This window comes from Mya arenaria, chromosome 13, assembly GCF_026914265.1.
Source record: "Mya arenaria isolate MELC-2E11 chromosome 13, ASM2691426v1".
Taxonomy (NCBI): domain Eukaryota; kingdom Metazoa; phylum Mollusca; class Bivalvia; order Myida; family Myidae; genus Mya; species Mya arenaria.
Window position 1 is genome coordinate 29,160,798 of NC_069134.1, and position 11,590 is coordinate 29,172,387.

At 35.7% G+C, this 11,590-nt stretch overlaps 1 protein-coding gene across 1 annotated transcript in view; it reads right to left on the reverse strand.

Annotated features, from left to right (window-relative positions):
- The window catches only part of LOC128213114 (potassium voltage-gated channel protein Shaw-like), a 78,995-nt gene extending 70,845 nt beyond the window's left edge, over window positions 1-8,150 (reverse strand). The window contains exon 1 of the mRNA XM_052918641.1: window positions 7,532-8,150. Within this exon, the coding sequence (XP_052774601.1) occupies window positions 7,532-7,907 (376 nt within the window). The 5' untranslated portion in view covers window positions 7,908-8,150. The remainder of the gene's footprint in view (window positions 1-7,531) is intronic.
- Window positions 8,151-11,590: the final 3,440 nt, after the last annotated feature.

An 11,590-nucleotide genomic window follows, 5' to 3' on the forward strand; every position in this document is an offset into this window, starting at 1 on the left:
TTTGCGCTTTTCAGTGGCATTATAAACAAATTTAGCAAGTATTCTTAACAATGCTGCATTTTCAGAACTTAACAAATTACAACTTTTGTCCTTGGTTGGCCAATGACAATAAAGCAAACAGCAAAGAGCATTCATATCGCAATAGTTCATACATGTTTTGCATCAGCTATCACTATTCTATTCTTTTAAAGTATTCAAGCAATCATATGCAGGGTTTTAATATGAATCTTGAAAAAAGTTATGGAAACTTGAATGAACTTAAATGTTCAAGCAAAACAAAGTATGCATATGGGCAGTAAATATCACATATTTTGAGGAAAAATGACCATTAACTTGTGAATTTTAAGATTTTATTGTCATTTTGGAAGTAAATTTCACATAGTTTTAAGGTTGTTTTTTTTTTATAGAAAATGACCATCGACTTGCGAATTTTACGATTTTATAATAACTTTGCAACTAACGGCTTCAGTTAAATACAAGCCCTGTATCAGGCAACTAGTATAATGTCGGTGAGCTTTAGGAGGAGTTTTCTAGCAAATAAAGAATATGTAAAATAGTCGAAATAACATTACAATTTGTTACTTTGTAAAATATGTCACTTACGTTCGAATTCTAAAATACTGTATGTCAAAACGATCACCTGAAATTGTTTACATGATAGTGTTATGCAGTTTATTTTCAATTTATCTTGCAAATTTAATAAGAGTGACAGAAGCATTCCGTTATTAGACGCGGTTTGTAAAAAAGTAAATATTTATCCATAACATATTTACTTTCTAGAACTTTGTAGGAACTGAACCGTTTTGATGTTCGTGAATAGTTAAAACACCGATATAAATCATGTTTTTATAAAGAAATATTAGCAAGACGGCTAAAACGAGAAACAACAAATATGTGCAGCCTTTTTAATTAGGCTGGTCGCAGGCCAGACGCATTGGTTATTTCTTTGTCAGGTGAAAGCAGTGTGATTGAATCCGTTACTTATTCATACCAGTCGTGTACGTTTAAAAGATAAAAAACACAGGGTACCAATCTCGGGTCTACCGCAATGATGAGATTACTGAAAAAGGCATTTGTAAACTCAAAGAAGACGATTACGAATATAGACGAATACAGATATCGACCTAATGTTTATGGAACATTTTCCACATATATCATAATTTGTCTCGCAGACATTTAATTCGAAATGTTTTATTGGCTGCCATTCGGGAGGATGGTGATATATGTTTAATTTAATCTTTTACATATGTTTCTGACAATCTGGCACTCTCTTGATATGTTTATATGGGGTATATCAATTCATGTCACCCTACTTAATTCCAGCACTTATCAGAACGATTACACTCACGTTAACCCTGATTCAAATTATGATATATCTTTACCCTGATTCGAATTATGATATATTTATATATATTTATATTCACACTTGAACGTATCACATTGCATTGTATCAATTTTCGTCTTGCTCAAATTATTTTGCTTGTCTAATTGATCAAAAGGGTGATTCTATTATTTCTAGTTTTCTTAGCTGTTCAAGCATTTCTTGTGCCAAAGGGAGCAGTCTCAAGACGAGAAGATCAATGTGTTGATTTGCCCAGACCACTGTGATAAATCTCTTCATCTCCCCTTTCTTGTTTTCTAATATTCCAGTTTTCCAGAGAACATTTCAGATCACATTAGCAATGCCTACAGTAAATGTTTTGCCCAAGTGGCAAACAGTGAATAGTTCTGTATCAGAAGTGTGTTTAATTATCAGATTGTTAAATGGGCTGGGCGGGGGAGAGCTACTTGAGATTCGTCAACAACAAGTTCAGCCATATCAAGAGGTGACTAAATTCTTAACAAACAACCATTTTAAATAAGCCATATGCAAGTTCAATGAACAGATGTGTGTTAAAATGTATGAATAAATGCAATAGGTATTATGCAAATATCTGTTATGTTTCCATTAATGGATTAGTATGTGTGTTGTTCATATACGAATATGCAAACAGATGAATTTCAAATTCAATACAAATGTTATGGTAGATCGGTTTATACAAGAGTTGTCGAAACATAGAAGATCTGTATAAGGAGTCTATAAGAAAATATCCGAAACTTTATGAATTTTATACGATATATTGTCAAAACATAAATTGATTTCTGCGTTGTTGTCTCAGAAACATTCTGCCTTCATTAAAATGTTTCAAATATTCAAAGCTTTTACATTGATTCAGTTATGAAAACAGGCTACGCTGCTCTAATGGACGCTTTATGATTTATTCATGGCAGTTGCGAATAAAATACAATATTGGAATTTTGTAGTGCCAATGTGTCATGTATTCGATTGATGTGTTTGTATATTTTACAGTTTATGATATGCACTGGTATGTTAATTACATTGTATTTGAATTTTGATATTATAACATTAGGTTTCACAGTTCAGGGAACATTGTACAAATATTGACTAGCGGTATATTGACTCAGATAATTACTGGTAGTAAGTCAGTCGGGTATATGCCATTGAACATCAAATCATATTTATGTATCCCTAGTCAACAAATTAAACAGCAGCACTAAAAGCATTAATTATTAATGATCAAGTTAAAAAGCACACCATTAGTCTTCTTTTTTAAATGACGTCATTTTCTGATTAACGTCATTCTCGAGTGACTCATACCGGAAATAGTTATTTCGGAAATGACGTCAACGGATTTATCCGCGCCTTGATAATCTCTGTGTATCAATTAGGTGTTATTAATAGCCTATGCCTATTAGTAGGGAAAGCGGTTGGAGAAATATTTACGTTTTTTTGAAGATATATTCTCATTAGAACAGGTTATGCCGGAAATAATTCTTACACTTACTGAGACTAGGGGTCAAGGTCGTATGATTGCCTATAGTTAAAATTGTGAACTAATGAAGATCGCACCTGATTGGGCAATCCAATAAGGCCCAATTTACGCTAAGTGATAAGCAGTGCCTGGCATTTTCTTATTTAACACCCAATAACTGTTTTGTGTCAATAACAATCGACTGTTATCCCAACATAAGCACATAAACAACACTCATTCATAGTAAAAACTAGATAGTTAAAGTTTATTTTGATTATGACCAATAAACCATGATCAAACTCCCAGGTTTTGAAGAATATTATATTATTTGACAGCGAAACAATAGCCCACATAAAGGCCGATTCCAATCCAAATAATATTCTCCCAATTACAGCACTATTGTCTCATTTGAAGCCTTCTGCAGAATTTTACGACATTTATTTCGATCCTTGTGATGAATATCGCCAAACAAATAAAACGGCGAGACTGTGTGTGTAGGAGCTCAAGGTTAAATTGTGTCCAAAAAATCAATCAAGTATTTAAAATACCGTTTCTAGAGTTAGCTTCACATGTTTATTTCTAATACTGTTAAAATATTTTTTTTTATTTGTGCTATAAATAGATATGAAAAATCATCATTTCGCATGCGCAGTCAACTCAAGGGACTTTAATGCTGAGTTTACGGATTTTATGACAGTTTCGTATTTTTAGATACAAATCTTTAATTTAAAATGATTCATTTGATTTACCTTAAACATCTGATGCACAGTTTCGAAATTGCACTTACAATTACCATGAAAAAAATAATCAAGGACGCAGAAAATAACAATTGCCTGCTACTGTCAGTATTACTATATCTATTGTTCTAATAAAAGTCGACATGCTTTTCACATGGTTACGCTAACAAATTTTTTTTATCTGTTTAAAAAATCATATATAACTCGTGGGCTGTAAGCTTATAGTTCACTATATTATTTTCTTCTTCACATCCAATACTCTTGAAATGGAGGAAAATTAAAACAAAGGCGATTGTTAAGAAACCGGTGTGCACTACAGCAAAAACTTATGAATTATCCAATTTATAATATCATTAAAACCGCTTATAGTTTAGTTCAGATGCTTATGGTCTAAGACTGTGATAATCTTCGGAGGGTGTTTGTCTTAAATTGTTCTAAGGCTACGAGTACTGAAGCTTAGACTGACTTTGCAATATTTCACACATGTCTTCGACCGCGTGATTTGTGCAAAAATCGAGATCCCTTTGTGCTTTATATTTTAGGGTAAAATTACTTGTAGAAGGTAATGTAGATGTTTCTCTTTTTAACTCTCCTTCTCTGTTTATTCCACCTTTCTCCTACAGTACAGAGCCCATTTTTACGAACAGTCTCAGGTCTTAGTCTGGACTCAGATTTAAAAAAAACCAAACAACCTTTTATTAAATTACACAAAATCATCTTTATTCCATTGTCGTTTTAACAAAATTTATGTAAAAAATTGTTAGATTCAAAAAGTAAGAAGATGCATAAAAAATTCAACATATATACTCAACAATAAGGTAAATTACGATGAAATCGAGATTTTCAGTTTTGCCACTTGAATCTGAACTCCGACTTAAGACTGTACGTAAATATAGTTCAAGGTCGTACATACTATCCAGTTTTCAAAAAATGAAAATCGTCTTGTACTGTATCAAATGTATTCTAGTATGCGCATGCAAAATTTATCATAACTTTTCAATCCAGTCGTCATAATGACACACTGGGGGAGGGCCGTTCTATAATGCTATTTATAACTGGTGGCCAAACCTAATTGTATATCAATACAATATTGTATATGTATATGTTGCAATGGTAACCATATAGTGTACATATGCAATAACATATTATTTAACTAAACTAGAAGTTGTGAAAAAGGGTACTAAGGACTCAGAATTTGTTCGATTGAATTGAAAACTGATAATATGGTATTTCCAGTTAAGTGATGTCAATAGTAATTGTGATTATTAAGATAATTTGAGAAGCCCTTACTTGCGTAAGTTATTATCTTGAGATTGAGCAAATTGACGCAAAAAGCTTAAGTAGGATATTTTGTACAAAACTCATTTGTCTCTTAAGACTTGAGCAAAATATCGCCAAAAGCTTGAGAAATAGTGTTGGGGAGCATGGATATTTTGGAAAACCCTTAATTTTGTCTCTTCAGATCCAAGCAAAATGAAACCAGTAACATGATAAAAAATATTTGTGTAGGATACATGTACCTTGAAAACAATCCTTATTTGCGTAAATCATTTCAGCAAATTGTCGCCAAGAACTTGAGAAATAGTTTATTTTTCGTAGGATATCTTGGATTCCTCATTTGCGTTGTAAGTTTCTCGAGAAGTTTATTTATTTTAGCGTAATTTGTAACAATGGGTTTAAAATGGCCACTATTTTCGCTCAAAAAATACCCTCGAGATCCGGGGCTTCAAACGCGCAAAACAGTTTCCCTCAAGAACCACAACAGTTTCCCTCAAGAACCACAACATTTTTCCTGAAGAACCGGGGCTCATAAGACATAAGTTTCCCTCAAAAACGGGTGCTCAAGAACATTGGCTTAAAGGGCCCAACAGTTCCATAAAAAACAAGAACTTGGGCTTAAAGTGCCCAACTATTTACATGCAAGAACCAGGGCTTAAAGGTCCGACCGTTTCCCGCAAGGACCTGTGCTTAAAGGGCCCAACAGTTTCCCTTAAGAACCAGGGCTTAAAGGGCCGAACAGTTTCCCTCGAGAACCAGGCCTTAAAGAGCCGAACAGTTACCCGCAAGAACCAGGGCTTAAGGGACAGAACAGTTTTCCTCAAGAAACAGGCCTTAAAGGACCGAGCAGTTTCCCTCGAGAACCAGGCCTTAAAGGGCCGAACAGTTACCCGCAAGAACCAGGGCTTAAGGGACAGAACAGTTTTCCTCAAGAAACAGGCCTTAAAGGACCGAGCAGTTTTCCTCAAGAAACAGGCCTTAAAGGGCCGAACAGTTTTCCTCAAGAAACAGGCCTTAAAGGGCCGAACAGTTTTCCGCAAGAACCGGGGAGATCCAGGTTAGGTATGGATATTGAGTCATTGTATTCCCGTCAAGGTTATACTTAATAATTTATAAAACACAGGTATGCATACAGACCATTATAACTTACACTTTGATCCAATTTATCACGACTGGTTGAATAATAAAACTGAACAAAAAATGCGGGACATGATAACAAGGTGAATGGCACGACATTGCCAGTAACTATCATGCTATTTTCCCATTTTAAAATCTAATTAATGGTTTTCTGTGCATCAGCATTTCGTCTGCTCCCTGACAATATCGATAATCGTTGCAGTTTATCGAAGACAATTTACCTGGATAACACGAGAAAATCAAATGCAGTCGCACTCTTTCAAACAATTTTCTCAGTTTGAAATATTAATGTTAGGCTAAAGCAATTATCTCAATTGAACGATGTTAATGACCTTGCAAATATTCATTTGCATCTGACAATTGGCCGATTGTTTCATAACTGAGTAAACGTTAACAATTAACGTTATTTACGACAACAGTGTTACCCTTTCAAGGTGAAATAGGTTACATTCGGAACTCCTCGGCCATTTTTATCGAAAACAACCTGTATTTGGACGGTTAACATACTCAAAAGGTGGTTCGTTTAAGTCCGCTGCAAGTAGATCGTGTAGTAATTTCATTTGGCAGTTAAACTTTATGACTTAACTCTTGGGAAAATAGCTCATTGAGCTAATGTTTCTTGTTAACACATACCCGACTTAAAATAAAGATTCTTGTATCTTGTATCTTGTACAGCAATGGTAACGTCAACAACGTTGTAAGCTGCTCTCTCACAGATTGACAGTTTTGACCTTTTTATTGTTTTTGTCTCAGGATCAGCTGATGTTGGCATCAATGCCTTCAATTCAGTCATATAAGATAACTCACATTAGAACAGATCTCAGTCGTTTTGAAAATTGGTGAAAGTTCATTTTTCTCAAAGCGTAAGCAATGCTTTAAGCCATAATTTCTTGAACATAAATATGAAACTGCGATCTGCTATGTTATCAACAGTCTTGTCTTATGTCATGGTTTCCAGACATTTACGAAAAAAAGGTTCGTAGACATTTTTTTTTAAAAAGCTGGCTACACAATCGATATTTGAGAGTGCAGCTTTAAGAAAGATCTGAAACAATCTGCCAAAATGTAAAAAAAAGAGCGCAAACTTGTACTTGCTGTGGATTAGTTTTGTTATTATATCCATAACATAACAAGTTACTTAATTTTACTTCGTATAAATTCATGGTACGAATTTTAGCTATCATATTTAATATACCAAGGGAAAACAGTTACCATGGCGTTATATAAAATGTTTGTGTACGAAACCCCTACGTACACATTTACTTTAATATAACATCGTCACCTCAAGCTAAATATTTGCTTTTTACACGTCATTTTTTAGCTTACATAATTTTGTTTGTGTATGCCTTTTTGTATTGTAATATATGTAAATTTTCAATTATATTTTAGAACGCGAAGATGTATTATCTGGTTATCGGCATAAGTTCAGGAGAGAACAAAATTGAATGCCGCCTCTTTTCTTTGTACATGTAGCAAAACTAGACGCGATGGATACATAAATATCGTCTGCAAATATTCTGAAAAAGGTACATTGTCACAAATCTGTGTTTTCTGTAAAGCGCTTACCTGTCCGATAGAAATCGATAATAGAGTTGAACACGGCAGGATGGCGGTCAAAGAAATAAACATCCTTCTGGCTGGTCGCGTCCTCGTGTTGCTCCGCTAACCTTGAAAGCCTCGTGCGATCAATCTTCTTTAGCGTAGCCACGTGGGTCTCGTGGCGAACCCCACCAACATTCAGAACGATTCGGTCTTCTTCGTCAAAAGACGGTTCGTCCTCCAAGCTTTTGACGGGAAGGGTCTCTGTTGGCGATACGACGGGCGTTTGGTCATTGTCAGCCATTGTCGGGTCGTCAGAGAGGGCATCCACTTCCTCGGACGCGAGGTAGATGGGTCGTTTAGTCGAGTCATGCTCGTGCATACTGCTCATTATCCACGGCATTCACGATCACCCAAGACGCAGAAAAGGTCCGCGGAAAGCATAACATGCAATTAACTCCACAGTCATAACAATGATAAATTACGACTTTTTTTGCCCCGTTTGATTAATATTTTGTTATTAAACCTGGAGCAGTTCACATTATAATTCCATGAAAAAACAAACCACACAAGAACATTCACAATATCAACTACTCTACGGTCTAAGCTAGTTTGGAAGTTCAGGGCATTATTTCCAATTGCTTGCCTCCGTGCGTGATGCTATCTATTTCACGAACCATCCTGGTCTGTTCCCCTTCGAAACCATGCACTAACCAATAGCACTTGTGGATTAAGATGAATAATTAACAGCATTATAGTGGTGTAGCCATTAACGAGCGAATTAATGCTTCAGTAATGCTACATATTCACCACTACTCCACACAGTCGCTCGTTTTTTGGAGCCTCCAGACTAAATTAGCTTTATGAACTCATCCCCCTATTGGCTTTATATTTCCTGTCCGTTTTAAGCCTTTAAGGAAAGATGTCTTACAAAACACGTGACTGAAAACGGCGCTGTTGCCTTACGCCTTACAATTTTTCAATAGCAGTTCGATCAAGTCCTATATGCCGATTCGTGATAGATTTTATATTGCGCATACTCGCATTGAACAACAGGCAATACAGCAACAAAACAATACAACCATTCATCGGTTTAGTTATATGTACATTTCCTTTCCGATATTTCTATTTCTCTGCTATCGTTCACGTTTCACTGAAAAATTCCAATGCATCCACGCCACCGGGCACTTCGACACTTGAAGCTTTCAGAATTAACCCACCTATCATTCCAATGATCTCTTTCCTCCTCCACTTGTTATACATGAACTATTTGGGAGAGATGGCTATAAAGGGAGATTAATACGAGACTTAATATGGAAATAGTCTGGTACGATTTAATACAACTTAGGATGGAGTTGAGGTACTGGACTAAATATGGAAATAGTATGTTGAGGTACTGGGCTAAATATGGAAATAGTATGTTGAGGTACTGGACTAAATATGGAAATAGTAAGTTGAGGTACTGGACTAAATATGGAAATAGTATGTTGAGGTACTGGACTAAATATGGAAATAGTATGTTGAGATACTGGACTAAATATGGAAGTAGTATGTTGAGGTACTGGACTTAATATGGAAACAGTCTGGTACGATTTAATACAACCTAAGATGCAGTGGCATACGATACAGTCGAGGAACTGGGCTTAATATTGAAAAAAACACTGGTACGTTCTAATACGACATGATGTAGTTGAGGTACTGGATTTAATATGGAAATAGACTGGTATGATTCAATACAACATAAGATGCAGTTGAAAGACTGGATTATATAGTCCGGCAGCGGAAGTCGAGTACCTTGCATCGGAGTGTATAGAACATGTTTTGAGGTTTTGAAGTAGCTTTGACCCTCCAGTTAAGGAATCCGTTTGATGGCCTCGCGCCACCCTTGGGGAAATCGGGATATTCAAGATGGCGTCCAAGATGGCCGCCAAATTTAACCCAAATCATCAATTAACTCGTAATTTTGTTTTAATGATTCAATTCCTGTGCAAAAATATACCATAAAGCATTTATATTGCAAACCGATCAATTCTAAAATATTTCATACCATATTTAGGCCATCATGGCGTCTAAAATGGCCGCCAAACTAAAATAATTGACCATTGAGAGAGGTTTTGTTGCAAATACCATCAATTTTTATGCACATGCATCTCTTTTTAATATAACAATGTATTTATGCAATATAGGTATCACAAATAGCATTATAAAGACATATATTAACCAAGATGGCGTCCAATATGGCCGCCCAAAAAGCATAAATTAACTAAATAACAGACTAAATAAAACGGGCACAATCGTTTACAAATGTATAAAAACAATAGCATTTTTCTTTAAAACTACACTGTAGTTTATGGTATGTATTAATAGCTTTAGAACAATTATTACATCAGTTCTAACTTAAATAGAGAAGTTAGTTTGTTAATTCAAAGATTTATATTCGTTTTGTTTGCTTATTGTAGCAATTTTCTTATGCTTGACATTTACTAAATATTGAACATGACATATGCGCATTGTTGCAACGACAGCAAGAGTGTTGCATTGAGTAGTTGACTGACATAAACATTTTATCATTTTAAGCACATCATATGAGGCCACAGAAATTTGTTTTGGTAACATTATTGGTACCAAAGATCGCGTGTCCTTTTTTCCCAACCAGTTTCAAACGGGTCCAGGTTTGGTTAGTCTGATTTAACTGCACAATTCCAAACACACGTTTGAAAATGTGCTCGCTTGATATTGTCATTAAATGCCTCTGTTGTTGGGGGTAGAGAAGCAAGCTTTGGTGCACACGATGTCGCTTTCCTAACCTTAGATCTTAATACCTTCTGTAGAACCTTTGACATGTCGTCGTCAACAACTTCCGTGTTGTAACATTGCGAAATGAAACGAGTTGATCCTCGGTTGACTGTCGAGTAGTCAGATGTTTCATCTCAAACACACACGAGTGATGCTCGCTTTCAGTACCTTCAATACTATGCCCTTACCTATACCGTAGCAGCAAGTAGTAGAATCCGATCCTGATAGTGCGTGTGCTGCAAGTTAATCTGGACCTATACGTTTGTATTTGTTGACTGTGGCTGTTATATCTGTCAATAATCTGTCTTTCACAGGTCATTCCGTAATTGTTCAAGGTAATGGTGAAGAAGAAGTACAAAGCATCGGTATCGTCTGAAAGTACTCAAATGCCTCCATCATTTTCCTTTACTATACTAACAATTTGATGGGCAACAATGTTGTCAGCTTCTTTATGTGTGTTGCGCATGTCATGACGCGTAATTATTACAGTTGGTGTAACTTCAATTGGTGAATCTTCATCTCCAATAACAATAAGCACTCACATGTCTAGGGAATGAAATGTTGCTACCGACATGATCTCTTTCTGAGTAACAATTTGCATTGCAGTTGACAACTGATGTACGCGCTACGTAAGTGATCCTCTGTTTTCCCGTGTTTCAGTTTCTGTGCTGTATTGCCTGTATCTGGCAAAGATAAGTAGCCGTCTATAATTATCGATGTTACTTACTTTGTTGCAGAACGTGCTGACACCTGAACTTGCAAATACTTTTTCAGCACATATTTGGATTTGGCAAGTCACATTCAAAACATCGCTGTTGGAACATGTGACAACTCATAGGTCAGCAACCTACCTTTCACATCAAAGTCACGTGAGCTCGCTTGAAGGCCGATCACTCTTGTGAAAATTAATTATGTCTTAAAGACCTTCGTTATCACCAGTTTGTATACCCTTTCGTGTTTCAGCTTGTGTTCGGGCCCGTATTCACCTACGTCCTGAGTCTGAGTTAGAAACTCAGGCTCAGAAAAGCGAACATTTAATGTTGTTATAAAAATGCTACAACATAAGAATATATTGTCAATAGTTATATTATAGATATTTTCAAACTTATAAGAATTCAGTTTTTTAGCCTGAGTCTCAAACTCAGACTCAAGACGTAAGTGAATGCGGCACATGATCTTGCGACTTATCTTGACATTGAAACTCCCTGGCCAACCATTTTCAAATTCCTTCATTTGTTTTATTCCAATTTCAACATCTTGATCAACATTTACAGTTTCTGGTGCTATCTG